This window comes from Sus scrofa, chromosome 14 (genome assembly GCF_054392235.1).
Source record: "Sus scrofa isolate SSC_HxYL_T2T_F1_AM1 chromosome 14, Sscrofa_HxYL_maternal_Yorkshire_Landrace_v2.0, whole genome shotgun sequence".
In the NCBI taxonomy this organism is placed as follows: Eukaryota; Metazoa; Chordata; class Mammalia; order Artiodactyla; family Suidae; genus Sus; species Sus scrofa.
This window is the reverse complement of record NC_139396.1, coordinates 163,569,625-163,586,489: the sequence shown is the minus strand read 5'-3', so window position 1 is coordinate 163,586,489 and position 16,865 is coordinate 163,569,625. Positions and strand designations below refer to the sequence as shown.

Here is a 16,865-nt window from a genome sequence, read left to right as displayed (position 1 = left end):
AGACGCCTCCTCTTGTGGGGCAGATCAGCCCGGGGGGGGCGGGGATTTGGGGTGTGGGCAGGAGGAGGGGCGGAGGGTCCCCCAGGAGGGTGCAGCAGCAGGAGGGGCTGTGGGGGCCAGCCCTGCCCCCGCTCCCACGATGAAATGAGGGCAGGTTTTGTCATCTGCGGGAGCCGAGGCAGGGGAGCCACAGCTGGTCAGCAGCACGGGCGGGCGATGGGGGCCCAGGTCCTCGGGACCCTTCTTGTGCTGGCCCTTGGGGTCTTGTCTGTGAAGTGACAGCCGTCTTCGAGTCTGGGGTTTTCCCGTTTAAAACTAGTTTCCCAGAGTTCCTGTCGTGGTGCGGCGGTAACAAACCCGACTAGGAACCATGAGGCTGTGGGTTCCTCCCCGGCCTCACTCCGTGGGTTAAGGACCCGGCGTTGCCGTGAGCTGTGGTGGAGGTCGCAGACGTGGCCCCGATCCCGCGTTGCTGTGGCTGTGGTGTAGGCCGGCGGCTACAGCTCCGACTCGACCCCTAACCAGGGAGCCTCCACATGCCTCAGGTGCGGCTCTAAAAAGACGAAAGAATGAAAAACAAAAGACACAGCAAAAGTCTCCCCTTGTGGAATCCATCCCGGGGGGCGTCTGAGGGCCCTGCTCCCGGCCGCCTGCCGTCCCTCCTGCACCCACGGCCCCAACCGGGTCCTCCAGGCCATCGGTTATTCTACAGACCCTCTAATTCTTTCTCTCTCTCTTTGGTCCAGCATATATTTTTAAATTTTAATGACTTTCTCTTCCAAAGATATCCTTTTAGGTTTTTTCATGTTTGTCTGATTTTTAAAGGTAATATCTTCTAGTTGCCTTCTTTTTCTCTGACGGTTCTTTTTCTAATTAACTTTATTGAGATACAATTGCATACGATCGAATGCACACATTTCACATGTCCTGTTTGCTGTGCTGTTTTTTAAATCATGGGTAGGTGTTGAATGCTGTCAAACGTTTGTAATGCATCTGTTAAAAAGGTCTGTAACACACCCAACCAGTGTCCATGAGGATGCAGGTTCGATCCCTGGCCTCGGTCGGAAGGTTAAGGGTCTGGTGCTGCCGCGCTGCAGTGTGGGTCGCAGGTATGTGGCTGTGGCTGTGGTGTAGACCAGCAGCTGCAGCTCCATTTTGACCCCTAGCCTGGGAACCTCCGTGTGCCGCAGAGGAAACCACAATAATAATTTAAAAAAAGGAAAAGCTGTGTGACTATTTTCTTTTGTCCTCTAATGTGGTTAATTAGACGGCTCGATTTTTGGTTATGAAGCAACGTTGCCTTTTCCGCGTGGTCCTGACAGAGCAGTTTTTGTGTACATTGCCCAGGTTTGATTTCCTGGTGCGTTGCTAATATATTTTTTGTGGCACATTCATGAAGACATTGGCCTGTGGTTTTCTTCTTTTGTAGTATCTTTGTCAACTTTTTTTTTTTGCTATTTTTTTTATGGCCGCACCCACGGCATATGGAGGTTCCCAGGCTAGGGGTCTAATCAGAGTTACAGCTGCCAACCTACACCACAGCCACAGCAACGCCAGATCCAAGCCGAGTCTGTCTGCGACCCACACCACAGCTCACGGCAACACTGGATCCTCAACCCACTGAGTGAGGCCAGGGATCGACCCTGCAACCTCACGGCTCCTCGTCGGGTTCGTTCCCGCTGCGCCCTGCCGGGAACCCGTCTTGTCAACGCTGGACGTCAAGGTCACGCCGACTTCCCGGTGAAGTGGGAAGTGGGGGTGGTCTCTGTCCTTTGCTCTAGTTGGAGCCGGGTGGGTGCTTTCTCTCTGAAATGTTCCTCTGGACTGACTGGGTGCTTCCTTTTCATCCTTTCCACACTCACCCTCTGTGGACCTTGCCGTGTAAAGTGGGGAGCGCAGCTCTGACGAGCAGGTCTTGTCAACAGCATGTGGCTGGGTCTTTTTTCTTTGAATCGAGTGTGATAACCTCGGCCTTTTAATGGGAGGGTTCCGTCTCTTTGGGTTGAGTGTGATTTTGAACTTGTCTGCAGTCTCTTAGACGCCGCTGTGTTCTGTGGCTGTTCTTTCCCTGCCTTCGCTGAGGTGAATTGCGTGTTTTACTGCCTCCATCAGCCTGCCTGTCCCTCTCCCCTTGGGCTGGGTGGGCGGGGGCTGCTGCAGGGCGAGGCCTGTCTAAGGGGGTGCCTCCCACCCGGCCTTTGCGTCTGTCCGTCCACCCACTTTGTGTGGTGGTTGTCAGACCTTTTGCTTTTAACTGTGTTATGAACGGCCTCTCACAGGGTTGTTGTGCTGCTTTTGAGCAGCCAGCGAGTTGAGGTTTTCTTCATTTACAAAAATTGCGGAGAAAAACGATAGTCTCTCCTGCTTGCCCGCTTCGTCGCTGGCCCACAGGCGCTTTTTTCTTTTCCTTGGATCCAAGTTTCCGTCTGCTGTTGTTGCAGCCTGAAGAACTTGCTTCATTTTTTTCTCGTGATGTGTGGCTGCTGGTGATGAATTCTTCCGGCTTTTGTCGACCTGGAGGTGACTTTACCTGACCCTCGTCTTTGAAGAGCACTTTCACTTTTCACTGGCTTCTGGGTTTGCAGTTCCTCCTTCGACACCTTGAAGAGGCTGTTTATTTTCTTCTGGCCTCTGCAGTTGCTGCTAAGAAGCCAGGAGTCTTTCAGGCACGGTTCTCCCGTGTGCATTGAGTCTCCCCCTCCCTCCTGCTTTCAGGTTTGTATCTCTAACTTTTATTTTCTGCATTTTGATTGTGGTTTTCCTTGGAGATTTTTAGAATAAAAAAAAAATCCTGCCTGGGATTAGCGGAGATACTCAGATATGGAAGATGATATTTTCATCAGATTTGGGAAGCCACTGGCTGTTATTTCTTGCACTATTTCTTTCTGCCTCATTCTTGCTCTCCTTTGCGGCGGGTGCGAGGACATGAGTCTGAACATCGAATGCTGTCCGGCAGGCCCCAGGCTCTGCTCGTTTTAAAACCCCTTCCCCCGTGTCCTTTTGATAGAGGATTTCTGTTCTGCTTTCAGGTTCACTGGCTCTTTCTCTGCCTTCTCCCATCTGCTGTTAAGTTCAGTTGGGCACTTTTCAGTTATTACAGGTTTTAGCTCTAGTATTGCTTTTTTTTTTTTTTTTTTTTTAATCATGTACTGAGATTCCCTGTTCTCTCATTAGCAATGCTTTCCTTCCATTTTTGGAATGTATTTATTTTTGCGTTGTAATACTGCATTAAAGGATCTACCTGCTGGATCCAGCCTCTGGCGTCTTAGGTCCTGACTCTGGGTTACATTTTCCTGTTTCCTCTCAAGTCTAGTAGTTTTTACCTCACAGCGAGCATCGTGGTTGGCACATCTTGGAGGCTGTGGGTTCTGTGATCTTTGTTGTTGACCTTACGCCCTGCAGTTGCTGGCTGAGAGGCGGCTTTGTGTCTTGTTGGGTGTATCTCAGGACGGCCAGAGCAGGCTTGGCCTCCAGCCCTGCGGCACCTGTGATCTCAGCAGGCTCCACTGCAGGTGTTCTTCGGGTGGGCCCAGAGCAGCCTTCTTGCCGTGCATCTTCCTCCTGGGGAGCCAGCCCTGTGGCATCTCGGGGATGTCAGGACGCCAGTGAGCCCTGACCGGCCCGCGCTGTGGCGGCCGGGCTGCAACTGCGGGTCTGGTACCCGGTTCCACTTCTCCAGCCTGGTGAGCCTTCCTGGGCCCTGAGCAGAGTCCTCCCTCCACCCCCCTGCAGACTCCAGCTGCCGCGGCTCCGTGGGCCTCTGTTCACTGGTGCCACGTGGAAACATGGAGCCAGAGTTTTGGGTGAAATAGAGAAGAACAGCTTTATCGCTTTGCCAGGCAGAGTGCCCTGAGAACTGTGTCCGCCTAGAGGGTTGGTGAGTCTCACAGTGTTGAAGGGGCGTGGTCCGCTGGCGGGCATTCTTCTGATTGGCTGGTGGTGATGTAATCGGAAGTCAGCATCATCAACCTTCCGGTTCCAACCCGTCTGGGGGTCTCTGTGCTTGTGGGCAGCGTACAGGTAACTTCTTCCACCTGGTGGGGGATTCGGTGTCTGCAGAACGGCTCAAAGGGCGTGGCTCAGAATATTATCCAGAGCCCTCAAGAAAGAACTACAGGTCCTTGACTTTGTTGAGTGGCTAAACTATTATTATTTTGTCTCGCTTGACTATTTTGCTTTCTGCATTTTTTTTTCACTTCTCTGATTAAACTTATTCTTTGGAGCTTGGGGAAGGCCCAGGAAGCTAAAGGTTTTCTACAGACAAGAGGCAGCCAGAGGACATGGGTGGGGTCTATTCTGGGAAGGTCTCCTAGGGTCCTGGGCGGCTGCAGGCCTGGTGCTCTGCCCGCTGTGGCCGGGACGTCCTCTCCATGCAGCCAGCAACGCCCAGGCTCATTCCTGACCTTCCTTCTCAGGATGGCAGGCTCCTAGGACCTGAATCGGCTGCCTCGTGTGTTTCGTCCAGCTCAAGTGTGGCTGTGTGTGCCAGAGACTTGGTCACAGTTGGAAGCAGAAAAAGTACCCGTTTCTAAGCTCTGGCCGTTCTCTTGGCGGCAGTGGGGTCTCTCATTCACACCCACTGTCTTCCACCCTCCGGGTGGCCTCCTCGAGCCAGTAGCTTGCCCGGTTGTTCCTGGGCAGGCTGCTCTGCTGTGTAGACCCCTCTGCCCGGGCAGTCAGTGTCTGCTTGCCTCAGCTGGCCCCTCAGGTGGGCCAGCCCTGGACGAGCATCACGTATGGACTCAGGGTCAGGCCTCCTGGAGCCCGGGGTTTGGTGCGAGGCCGGCTCCCCTCTGCTGGCCTCCTCTTTGCTGCCCCGTTGCTGGCTGCAGTCCAGACTTCGAGGAGAGTCCGTGAACCTGGTTCCCTCCCGGGAGCACGGACTTCGCCCTCAGCCTCAACCAGGGCCCCCTGGGCGGGCATCAGCGCCTGCGACTCCCTCTGCCTCGAGCAGCAGAGCTCCTGCCCCTTGCCCTGGGCCCGCTGCCTCCTCGGCCCCGAGTTGCAGCCTGTCGGGCAACACGTCGGCCTGGCCCGGCTGGGCGTCAGCTCGGGGTCCCGAAGAACTTTCTTTCGACCGCGTTTGTTGGGTTGGCAGCTGCTGTGTCTGTGGCCGTGACGCGGGGCTCTGCGTGCTGCTGCTGAAAAGGCTCTGAGGAGACTTGAGTTACAGTCTTACACGCGCGCGTCCAGCCCCACGTGGTTCCAGCAAAGGCAGCAGCAGTAGCAAGCGCCAGGCAGAGACGGTGGGCCCACAGGACGTGGTGGCCGCACCGCGCCGTGTGTGCCTTGGCCGAGGAGACGGGGACGCAGAGCAGAGCAGGGAGGGCCGCGTCCCCCGAGGCAGAGCCTGGGCCTCACGTTGTACATAACTCACTTGTTGGCGACGCCAAGAGCCCTCTAGGAACGCTGGGCCAGACGGCGCCAGCCCTGCAGCGCCCGTGGGCGTGAGGTCTCCTCTCGGCCCCGTGCAGGTCCCAGCAAGGCAGGGCGGGAGGCAGGTGGAGCGCCAGGTGCCGGGAGGGCCCCGCGTGACGCTGCGCTGTCCCCCCAGCCTCATGGTCCCGCTCCGCTGCCAAGTGCACATGGAGGTGGCGCACATCGAGGAGGACGCCGACCGCCTGGAGCCGGCCATGGAGCACCTGAGGAAGGCCATGCTGCTGGACAGCCTGGGCCTCTACCAGGACGGGCTCAGGACGGCCTTCAACCGCCTGCGCCTCTGCACCATGCTGTACCAGACCCCCGAGCGCGCCGAGGACAAGGCCACCATGGCCATCGAGCAGGTGCCCCCGGGACTCGGCCCTGCAGCCCCTGTGCCTGTGCCCGCGGAGGGCGGGGCCCCGCGGAGGCCGGGAGCGCTCAGAAACGACGGCAGGCCCTCGGCTTTGGATGACAGGCCACGCTCCTCACCCCCTGCCCCTGCCCTTGCAGGCCAAGAAGGCCCTGGCCAAGGACAGCGTGCGCAAGAAGCGGGCCCTGCTGGTGAACGCGGGCCTGGCCCTGGCCCCCGACACCTTCCAGGTCGTGCTCGACAGCGAGAACGAGGCCAAAGGTGCGAGGGCTCTCCCTGCGGGCGCCACCCAGCCTCACACCGTCCAGGGCAGACCCCGACCCCATGCGTCTGAGCCCACCCGGCCTTGACCTCTGCCCCACAGGCCCGGGTGTGTGGGGTGCAGCCTCTGGAGGCAAGAGGGGGGTTCGCTCCCCACTCCTCGTGACGGCACCCCTCATGGTGCTCACACGCCATGAGGACAACGTCCGAGCCCAGGGTGTCGGCAGGGCTGTCCCTCCTGGGCCGGCGGGAAGGGCCGCCCAGCCCAGCTCCTTGACTGGCACAGGCCCAGGTTCCTCAAGACCGGTTTCCCTCTGCGACACCATCACACACCCCCCACCATGGCTTCATTTTAACGTGGTTCTCCCTGGCCGGAGCCCTCCCCGAGTGCCACCATCTGAGGCCTGCAGTCAGGCCTCCTCCTGTCTCTGGGGCACGTCCTCACCTGTGCCACTGTCCCAGGTGCAAGGTGGGGGCCCCGGACTCCACGTGACCCCAGGTGTATTGGCACCTGTCCTCTGGGGTCCCTCCTGCCTGCTCCCCGCTGGCAGCTTTCAGCCCCGGGGACCCCGCTGTCCACAGACAGGAGCCTGGGAGGGGGGGTCTGGGACGCCCTGTGGGAGGGAGCACAGCTCTGAGACAGCACTCGGTGGGCCAGCGCCTGGCACCCTCTCCGTCCCCTGCCCATGCCTCGTCCTGTGTCGCCCTCGTCTGGGGTGTGGTGGTGCCTCCCTGTGTTTCCTTCTCGTCCCGACAGTCGCCTTGCCCCCCCCCCCCCCCACCGCTTCCTGGGTGCATTTCAGCAGTGAGGGCTCAGGCAGAGGGCCCGGCTGGGCCAGGGCTCCTGAAGGGGAAGGGCGGGGGGTGCAGGAGGCCGCCTCCCTGCCCAGGCGCAACCAGCGGTGGGGGGGCAGGTGGGGGTGGGGCTGGTTCTGCCCGCTGTGCACCCGGCGCCCTCCCCACAAAGGCACAGTTAGTGCGGCCTAATTTCCATCAAAAGACCAAAAAAAAAATGCCTGCGAGGCGCCACCCTCCACATCCAGAGCGCCGAGTGCTGGTGCCGTCAGCGCCCCATTTCGTCGTCCACCCCCAGTCTCCATTGGGAAGAGCCGTGGCCGCTTCACCCACCTGTTCGCCAAGGCACGGCACCACTCCCTCAGCGTGGACAAGGCCGCCGGACACCTGCGGCGCCTGGGGAGCAGGAACGACAAGGAGAGGTGGGGGGACAGCGCTGCCCTTGCCCTTTCGCCCCCCACCCCCTCGGGGCAGCCCCCACAGGCCATCCTGCGGCCTCGCGTCTGGCCAGGTGGCTCTGGGAGGAGGCGCAGCGTGGAGGTCCCAGTGTCCGATGTCACCGCCACGTCTGCAGGATACAGATCTGGGCAGAGCTTGCCAAGGTGGCCCGGCAGCAGGGCGTGTGGGACGTGTGCCGCGCAGCCTGCCACTTCTGCCTGCTCTACGACAGCGTCAAGGTGAAGAAGCCGGCCAGGCTGAAGAGAGGTAGGCCCTCGGCCACACCTGGGCACCCCGCACCCGTGCCCGTGGTCACCATGGGGTCCTTGGGGGCCGCCCAGGGCGGGGGCTGGCTCCCCTCATCGGTACCGGGTCTGGGCACGAGTCCGGCATGCAGGTCCCTGGAGGAGGGAGGACTCGGGGACAGTGAGCACGTGGGGACAGGCCAGGGGCCCCGGGGGGCCTGGGACTGGGTGTGGAAGGTGGAGCGGGGACTTCACACAAGCAAAACCAAGAGCCAGTTGCCAGGAATCAGCTGGAGGTTAGCTGTGGCCGCGCTGCCCCGGGGACACCTGGCTGCCCCTGCTCGGCCAAGTCTCACCTGGCAGAGACCCCTCCCGCCCTGGGCTGCCCAGCTTCCCTGACGCTCTGCTCTTTCCCAGGAAAGAAGAGGAAGGGCGGGGAGGGTGCCAGGCAGGACTCCCGGAACCACTCGGACACCACCCTGCAGAAGCAGATGTCCCCCAGCCTGCTGCGCACGGTCGCGGAGGTGGGGTTCATTAGCGCCGAGGTGCGTCCCTCAGGTGGCCGCAGCCCCCGCGCTGCCGCTCTGCGTGGCTGTGCGCCGACCCGCCAAGACTTGATCCTAAGGCTCCGCCCAGGCTCCTTCAGTGAGCTGCAGCTTAGGGGAAACTTCCTAGCTTCTTGGGAGCTTTTCTGGGAGAAGACTGTAAATCAAGGAGTTCCCATGGTGGCTCAGTGGGTTAAGAAGCTGACGTAGTATCCATGAGGATGTGGGTTCAGTCCCTGGCCTTGCTCAGTGGGTTGAGGATCCGGCGTTGCCACAAGCTGCAGCGTAGGTCCCAGATGCAGCTGGGTCCTGCATTGCTGTGGCTGTGGTGTAGGCCAGCAGCTGCAGTTCTGATGCAGCCTCCAGCCTGAGAGCCTCCACATGCCACAGGTACAGCTCTAAAAAGGAAAGAAAAAAAAATACATAAATCAGAAAGGCGTCGTGATGTGTGTGGATGCACGTTTCCCTTGGAAATCCTGTCTGAAGTGTGAACCCACAGTGACACGGGTCCTGCAGGCCGAGTGTTACTGGATTTGGGGTGCCGTGTGCTGCGGAGAAGGTGCAGAAGTGCCGCGAACCAGGTGCAAAGAGAAGCATCTCCCTCAGAGGTGGCTGAAGGCTCCTGGGGACCAGCCCCACAGGGCCTCGACCTGGGGTCACCACTGCCCCCCACAGTGGGCACGTAGAGACCCAAGGGCCAGCCAGGTGACTCAGCTGGGTCCCAGCTGGCCCTGGGACCCGTGCATCTGCACGTGGTGGTGGCTTTGGTGGCATTTCGTAACTTCCGAATTCTTGGGGTCACTTGGGCTTGTCACCTGGTCAGAACACACACAGATATGTTCTTTGAGGGGCTGCCATGCATCTCTGAGTGCCAGGCCCGCGCCATTAGTTGGGGGCAGGATGACCCTGGAGCTGGTGAGACAGTGGTGTCCTTGGCGCCCGGTGGCCCAGCCAGGCTGCAGCGCTTCTCTGCAGGGACCGGGGTGTGGCCAGGCACTTGCTCGTGTTAAGAGGTGATGTTTCTATCCCAAGGTGTCGCTTGGGTTGTGCTCTCAAAAGGGACAGCGCTTGCGGGGAGGGGGAGGTGACAGCTTGGGGTATGCCACAGGGTTTCCCTACCTTGCGCCTGGCTGCACGTTCCCGCCTGGCGCCGGGTCAGTGCTCCCGTGACCTCTCTGCGACTCTCTCTGCAGGCCACCGTCCACCTGCTGCAGTCGGAGGGTGTGCAGCTGAATGACCGCCCCACGCCCCCCAAGGATCTGAGCCAGCACCCAGTGGGCTACGTGCCTGAGCGCCCAGAGGACAACGCGGAGTGGGTCGTGTACCGGTAGGCGGGCCGCGTGGATGCAGGCTGGTCGCCTGGGGAGCGAAACCGGGAGCTCGGGGCCGGGGCAGACCGGAAGGCAAGGGATGTGACCGGCTGTCCCGAGTACTTGGCTGGCTCAGACCGTGGTTCGTTGTCGCTGGTCTTGCTCATCATGAGTGAGATGGGATGTATTCGCAGAGGGAGGGGCAGGGAAGGGGCAGCGCCTCCGTTTGCCCCAAGAAAAAGCTGCAGCCGACGGGCTGTGATGATGGCAACGGTCCCGGAAAGTGAGGACGGGAAGGGGCCGCGGAGCCACCTGGGGACTCGGCCGCGTGCGTGTCGGTCGTGGAAGCCAGGTGCTGTGTGAACGGTAACGGCTTTCAGCAACTTTTTCATCTAAAGTTGAGTGTTAAAAAGTGAACGAGGTGGGGAGCGGCTCCCCCATGGCCGGATCCCGGGCGCGACGCGGCCGGCTCCCCGCCAGGCGCCGAGCAGAGCCTCCTTCCCCGTGGCTGCACGAGGGCCAGGCTCCCGCTCCCCCCGGCGGCGGCAGACGAAGAGGCCCGACTGCAGAGCGCGTCTGTGGGTGCCTAAGGTCGCCCCCAGACTGGGCAGAGCGCCGCCCGCGGCCTCCCTCGGGGCGGCCGCCGCTCCTGTGGGGCCCAAGGCACGTCTGAGCCCCGCTCTCCTACAGCCCAGCGGCTAAGAGAGGCGGTGACATGTTTTGAGCCTGTGAAACGAGATAGTGGAAAACACACCACCGACTTCACGTCGTTCCCAGAGCCCAGGGCGCTCGGTGTCTGGCCCTTTACGGAAAGGTTTGCTGAGCCCCGGTCTGTGGCCAGCAGGTCCCGCGCGTCCACGCGGAGGAGGGCAGCCTGTGTGCCGTGGGGCCCGGGGAGACCGGGCACAGTGGGACCGGGGGTGGACAGCAGCCTGCAGCTCCGTCGTCAGACAGGGAGAGCTGGGCAGGTCCGGGCACTTCAGCGCCTCGGCGGGCACCCCCGGCAGGGGCATCATTGTGAGCCCCGGGCTCCATAGCCAGCCTCGCGCTGGCGTCCTCCGTGCTGGTTTGGGAGGGTCTTGTTTCGGTGGGGGACCTGATGGCGTGCCCCCTGCAGGACCTGGATAGAGAGCCTGTCGCAGCACGCCATGAACAGCTGGCTGCGCTCGGCCGAGATCGGACACCAGCTGCGGGAAGCGTGGATCGTGCACAACGCCGTGGTCTACGTCCTCAACCACAACCAGCACCTCATCATGGCTGGGCGGCAGAGGGAGCTCGTGGACCCCTTGTACCACCTCCTGGGCCTTGTCAAGGCCACGGGCCACAGCGGGTGGGTGAGCCTGCCGGGCGCTGCGTGCACTCCTGGCTCCATCCTGCTGCTGCCAGAGACCTCGGGTCATCACACGTGTGTCCCCAGGGGTGCTGTCCTTCCGGATACGTGGGGCCACCATCGCCCTGCGCCTGGGGTCACAGGGCCTCGTTTACTAGCTCTGCACCCCAAGCGACGCAGTCAGCGTCTCTGAGTGCCAGGGTGGCCTGAGGGATCGAGGAGGCGCTCGGGAGCCCCCCCTTCGCCGGGCCCCACGCAGCCCCACAGGGTCAGCGCAGGGCCCCCCACCTGCGGCCTCTGTTCTCCACAGAGGGATTCAGAGAAAGCTTTTGTCTGAGGCCCGAGTCCTGTAGGAAGATAGACAGAAGCCGACCTCAGCCTGGTCTGGGGAGGGCTGAACGCTGGTGTCTGGGGTTTTCTCATCTCGGGCACGGGCGCTCGGGAGAGACCCGTCTCGCACCACCTCGGTCACCAGTGGGGAAACGTCAGGCTGGGTCAGGTTTGCCCGACTAGGAAGACTTCTGGAAGCCCTCTTTGTGTTTTTGTCGCTTTGGCTTTCAGTCTGAACAGATTTAAATGTTTCACATCACGAGGGTGCAAAGGCTGGCGTGAGTCAGGACGCGGCACCGGCGACTTCTGAGCTGTGCAGAGCAGGAAGTGGGCCGGGGCGGGGGTGGGGGTGCGCAGCATGACCTCGCCTCTGGTCCGTGGGCGCACGGCCGGGGGCAGGGGACCACAGGAGGTGCTGGGTCACAGCCTCCCTCGGCGGGCATCTGTGTCTGTCGTAGACACAGATGAGACTGTATCTGACCGTTTTCAGTGTTTTGGCACCGAAACATTTAGGGGAGAAGCAGGGAGGTTCTGGTTCAAGTCCACTCCACCTGCTGCCCAGCAGAGGGCCTGCTGGGTGCCCAGGCACGGTGGCCAGTGGCCTTTCTGTCCAGGCCCCACAAGACTCCCTGAGGGTGGCACAGGTGTCGCCCTTGGCGTGAAGGCTGCCTGGTGGAGGACGAGCCACCAATCCAGTCCTGTCATAGCAGCTTCCCCCCGACAGGCCTGGCTCAGACGTGCTTGTCTTCCAGAGACCCCGTGCTGCTGGCCGCGCTGTGCAGCGCTCTGGCCCGAGGCCTGATCGTCCCCTGGATCCCGGCCCCGATGCCAGAGAAATCCAGAAAGCAGGCGCGCTCAAACCCGCCTCACACACCGCTGGACCCGGAAGCCGCCTCTGAAGTCAGGACCGCAGTGGAGGTGCCCGCATGGGAGCGGAACTGGGGCGGGCAGGCCCCGCGTGGTGTGGGCATCAATGCGGGAGCAGCTGAGGACGTGAAGCCCTGGGGGTTCTCGACTGCCCGGAAACGGGCAGGACACGAGGCGAGGCCACGTGGGTGGCGGTGCTGGAGGACACCCCGCGAGGCCCAGGGCAGAGAGGAGAGGGACCGAGGCCAGGGCAGGGCAGGGAAGCCGCAGCCCCGAAGGAGCATCCATGGTGCACGGATGTGGGCGGTTCCGCGGTGACGAGCGGGACGTTCATCCCGTGACTGAGGTCAGAGGTCGGAGGTCGGAGTCCAGCCCAGGGGTCGGGGCGCCAGCGGCTGTTGAGGAGCATCTGCTGAGCAGCGCCCACTCTGTAGTGGGTCTGAGGGGCTGCGCGGAGCCTGGGCGGAGAGCAGCGCCGCTTCCGCGTGACGAGCGTGGCCGAGAGGCCACCGCCACCCGCCGCTGCGGGACGTGGCCTGGTGCCCGCCCTTTGGCGACACACAGAGGGAAAGGGCGGAGGAGCCGCCATCCTCAGAAAGGCCACCAGCAGGCTTCGGGGTCACCAGGGCCCTGGGCAAGCAGTGACCGGGCACAGACTGACAGAGCAAGGTCCCAGGGAGACGGCGCAGCTGCCGGCCAGCCCAACGGGCAGAGCCAGGAAGAGGCCCGGGTGGGAGCAGGGCGGCCTTCCTGGGGCTCCATGTGGCTGGTGCACAAAGCAAACCGCCCTCGCTGGTGCGGACGGGGCAGCAGGAAGGAGCCACGGCGGCCCTGTGGTCAGGTGGCCGGCGGGAAGGGTCAGGCCTCTGCTGTGGGGCTGGTGGGAGGGTCTCCCCAGGCTGGCCCAGGAGTGGGGCGGCCCAGACACATCCCCACGGGGACCGAGGGGGACGGGACCAGGCCGTGCAGGTCGGGGCCAGGGCGGGGGTCCCTTTGCGTCGAGTCCTACAGGTTTTCAGGGGAGCGGCGTTGGTGCCACGCGTGCGTGGAGTGGGGAGGAAGGCGGAGCCGCCATGAGGGGCTGCTGCCGTGGCTCCCGGGGCTGCGCCTGCAAGGCCTCGGCTTGGGGGGCTTCTCCACTCCAAGGTGGCGAGTGGGCCCTGAGCGGAGCTGCGCCCTCGTCCGTGGCAGGCGGGCAGGGAGCGGGGTCCTCGCCGTGCAGCCCCAGAACCAGCACCAGCCAGTGTCAGGACCCGTGGGGACCAGCACTGCCCCGGGGACGATGCGAGGGCTGGGTGCCACCATGAGGCGGGGACTGGAGGGGACGCAGCTCGCACGTGGACCACCGGCCAGGTCACCTTGTTTACAGATCTGGGTCTTGGCTCAGGTTCCTGCCTGGATTCAGGTCACGAGCAAGCATACGTGCATTCCAGGTCTGCGAGTTCGCCCTGAACCTGACCAACGGGACGGTGCCCGAGGACGCGGTGCCCGTCAAGGCCCGGCAGCAGCTCATCGCCACCTGGGTGAAGGCCAAGCAGCTGCTTCAGCAGCAGGTCGGGCCCCGGCTGGGCACGGACGAGCAGGTGCGGGCCTGCAGGGCGGGGTCTCCTGCTGACGTCGCCCCGCGTTCCCCTCGGGCCTTGGCAGCCCGAGGCCAGCACCCAGGGGCTGTGAAAGGGGGCTGAGGTTGCTGCCCAAGACGGGGCATGAGGCCTCCTCTGCCTGGTGGGCCACAGCACCCCTCCCTCCTCCAGTGGCTGGCCACCGCCGCAAATGTCCACTGAAGCCACTGGGCCTCCGGGGGTGCAGCCAGTGACACCTCACGGTGGCTTTATCTGAGGCACATCCAGAGGGGTGCACCTCCTTGTCAGGGTCCCACGAGCCCCCTGGGCCATGAACACAGGCTGTGGGGGTGAGGGGCTGGGGGAGCCAGCAGGGACCCGGAGGGGAGGGGGCAGGATCGGCCCGCGGCCTCTGCTCCCGCAGCCACAGGCTATGCGGCCATAAATATGAATGGAGACCAGCTGGAGACCCACGGGAGCCCCTGGAGCCAGGACACACTGGTTCAGGTGTTCACTGCAGCTGGCGAGGTGGCAGGCAGTCAGGAAGGGCATCTGAGCCCCGGAGCGTGAGGGCCAGATCGGGCAGGAGGGAGGGGCCCTATAGGCACAGGGCCACCATTGTGCCGGCCCCCTGCCCCCACCCTCCGCCGGGTCAGTCAGCCGCCCGACCACCTGAGGGGCTGTCCCGCCCGCTGCCTCTTTACTGCAGGCAAAGGTAACCTGGAGGTAACCCCGTGTGCAGGTAACCCCATCATTGCCAAAGGGCTGGTGTTTCCCGGGGCTGCAGCCCTGAGGATTCCAGGTTCTCCCGGCGCACTGGGGCTGACGGGCCCTTGGCGCCTCCTCCCCGGCAGAGCACCAATGAGGACGTCACCTCTGTGACCAGGGTTCTCGTCGCCTTGGAGCTCTACTCCTGCAACGGGCTGGGCCTCATGGACTTCACTGTCCCCCCCTTGGCCCAGGTGGGTGCCGCCCCCTCAGATGTCGCCTCCCCCCGGTGTCACCATCCTTCCCCTTGGCCCAGGCGGGTGTCACTAGGTGCCTGGTGGGTGTCCCCATGCAGCTCCCCAGCCTGCAGGGCTTGCCGTCCCCGTGTTCAGATGGGCACTGGGGTCCTTCCTCCAGGCAGCCGGGCTGAACCCACGTCCTCCGCTCCGAGCGGCCTGCCTCCCAGCAGAGCCAGGCGATCCCCTCTGAGCCCAGAGTTTGGCTTCCTGGGGCTTTGTCTGCCCTCCTCCGTGCTCGGCGCAGGGCACGCCACCCCGTGCACCAGGAAGGGAGGGTGGCCTCTGGGCTGTTGGGCCCTGATCCATGAGACCCGCCCCAGCCTGGCCGCCGTGAACAGCTAGTGACCGGCCCTCGCAAGTCACGCGCCTGTCGGGGTAACGTCACTAGAGAGCCTAGGCCGGGACAGTCCTGAGCCAGCGCAAGGTTTGGCCCACTCCCCGGGCCACCGAGCGGGCAGTGCGGCGCCCCCGCGGGGGTGCAGTCAGAGCCCCGCTTACAGACACGCTCCTCCCGCCGGGAAGCTGGTGAAGATGAGCGCCGCGTGCAGCTGGTCCGACCCCCTGGTGGAGCTGCAGACGCTGACGCGACTGACCCACTTCAGCTACATGGCCCGGGACCACGAGGCCACCATGGCGTGCTCGCAGCGGGCCATCCAGACGGGCGTCAAGTCGCTGCGGGCCTCCAGTCAGTGAGTCACCTGGCTCCCGCCCCCTGGGCTCTGGGCTACGGGCCGGGCATTCGCCCCCTCCAGGCCTGCCGTGCACCTGCCCCGGCCTCGCCCACGCGCCCCTGCAGCCGTGGCTCTGGAGAGCTGTGCTCGGCAGATGCCGAGGCCGCACCAGCCTCACCGGCGGTAGGTGTGATGGGGCACTGAGGTGGCAGGGGCGCGTGGCTCAGCCAGCGCCCGCTCCCTGCAGATGTGCAGTTTGTTTAAAGTGGTTTTGAGGAGGTGGCTTGGAAAGCCAAGTGATTTCAGCCGTAATTAGAGGGTGATTTCAGGGAACACATCCTCCCCTCCAGCCCCCCTCACCTGGCCGCTGTCAGCTGCTGGCTCTTGGGCACTACTGCCCGGCCTCCGGGACAGACCTTGGGCTTCAGCCCCCAGGGCGGCCACGGACCCTCCAGGCCCCGCTCAGCTCAGGTGACAAGGCCGCCTGGCCCTCCCCGTCTGAACGCGGGGCTGCTGTCGGTCTGCTGCTGCCGTCAGCACTTGCGCACTAAAGGCCGCCTTCCTCGACGCCCCGCTTTCCGCTTGTTTCTGAGTCTGTTTCCTGAAAGGGGGATCCTGGCCTCATGGCCGGGAAGACGCCCATGGCGGCTGCATGGCCAGTCCGGCTGTCCAGCCAGGTCCCGGGAGCACTGTCGCCGCACGTGCCCAGCCCCAGGCTGCGTCCTGGCCTCGTGGCTGCTTGCACGAAGCCGCCAGTGCTCCGACTGAGGAGGCAGGCCGGACCCTCTGGGTCAGGATCCCAGGGTCCGCCCCGGCACCCCCACCCCGTCCCATCACAGCTGCAGCTCCGCCGCCTGCGTGGGACGCACCGGGGGAATTTGGGGCCGGCAAAGGAACTTGACCCAAGCTGCCTTCGTCCACCCTGCACACGGCCAGGGCCTCAGGCGCCTCAGCGGCACAAAAAGGCCTCGGAGGCCCCGCTGCCCGTCGACGGTTCCTGCAGCGGAAGCTGAGGCAGGCAGAGGCTGAGGCCCTCACTGGAGGCCACCCAGCTGGCCGGGCAGAGCTCAGGCTGGAGCCCAGGCATCTGGTTTTGTGTTGGGAAGGTTCCCTGCGGAGACCAAGGCAGTTGAAGCTGAGCTGCTGCAGGGCCCCAGGCCAGCATGTCTGGCGCTGCCACCGAGGGCTCCCTCATGCGGGCCCTTCCTCCAAAACAGGTTGCTTTTGCAGGAGAATCTGTCACGGGAGGGACTTTGCTTCTGCAGGGAAAATTTCCAGGCGCCCGGGCACATCCCGGCCTCACTGTGCAGCAGGTGGGGGCACGGGCTCCATGGTCACAAGGGGATGGCCAGCTGGGGCCCCAGCCCGCCTGGTGCCCAACGTGAGAGTCAGAGGACGCGGAGCAACGGGGCACAGAACAGCCGGCCGCTTAGCGGGATGTCTGGCACCACAGCTGCTCGGGGTTCTTTCTGGAAGCCTCTGGGTTTTGGCCCAGGGGTCTCCCACCAGACCCTGGTTTCCAACCATCACGGTAAAGCTGTGCCCATCAGCAAATAAACCGTCCCCGTCAGCAGATAAGATGCCACCAGCACCTCAGCCCTCAGGGCGCTGAGAAGGCCCTCGGCTTTGAAGGGAAGAGCAACAGGAAGAAGCAGCTTGAGAACAGTCTCTCCGGATGAACCCGTCGACTTTCATGATCTGCCCGCCAGTTAT

The 16,865-nt window shown here is 63.2% G+C and overlaps 1 protein-coding gene across 50 annotated transcripts in view; it reads left to right on the top strand.

The window, feature by feature from the left end:
* The window catches only part of CFAP46 (cilia and flagella associated protein 46), an 86,713-nt gene that overhangs the window by 17,054 nt on the left and 52,794 nt on the right, over positions 1-16,865 (top strand). For 33 of the 50 annotated variants that reach the window (XR_014828266.1, XR_014828267.1, XR_014828258.1 and 30 more), the window contains 11 exons: positions 5,555-5,783; positions 5,932-6,052; positions 7,146-7,269; positions 7,422-7,552; positions 7,948-8,075; positions 9,269-9,402; positions 10,503-10,715; positions 11,798-11,963; positions 13,346-13,495; positions 14,329-14,436; positions 15,004-15,170. Coding sequence is in view for 40 of the 50 variants with exons in the window: in XM_084997564.1 (XP_084853690.1) it covers positions 5,555-5,783; positions 5,932-6,052; positions 7,146-7,269; positions 7,422-7,552; positions 7,948-8,075; positions 9,269-9,402; positions 10,503-10,715; positions 11,798-11,963; positions 13,346-13,495; positions 14,329-14,436; positions 15,004-15,170 (1,671 nt within the window). In the remaining 10 variants the exon portion in view is untranslated. Of the gene's footprint in view, positions 1-5,554; positions 5,784-5,931; positions 6,053-7,145; positions 7,270-7,421; positions 7,553-7,947; positions 8,076-9,268; positions 9,403-10,502; positions 10,716-11,797; positions 11,964-13,345; positions 13,496-14,328; positions 14,437-14,981; positions 15,171-16,865 lie in introns of all 50 variants that reach the window. The other 17 variants (XM_084997561.1, XM_084997560.1, XM_084997547.1 and 14 more) reach the window with 6 other exon arrangements.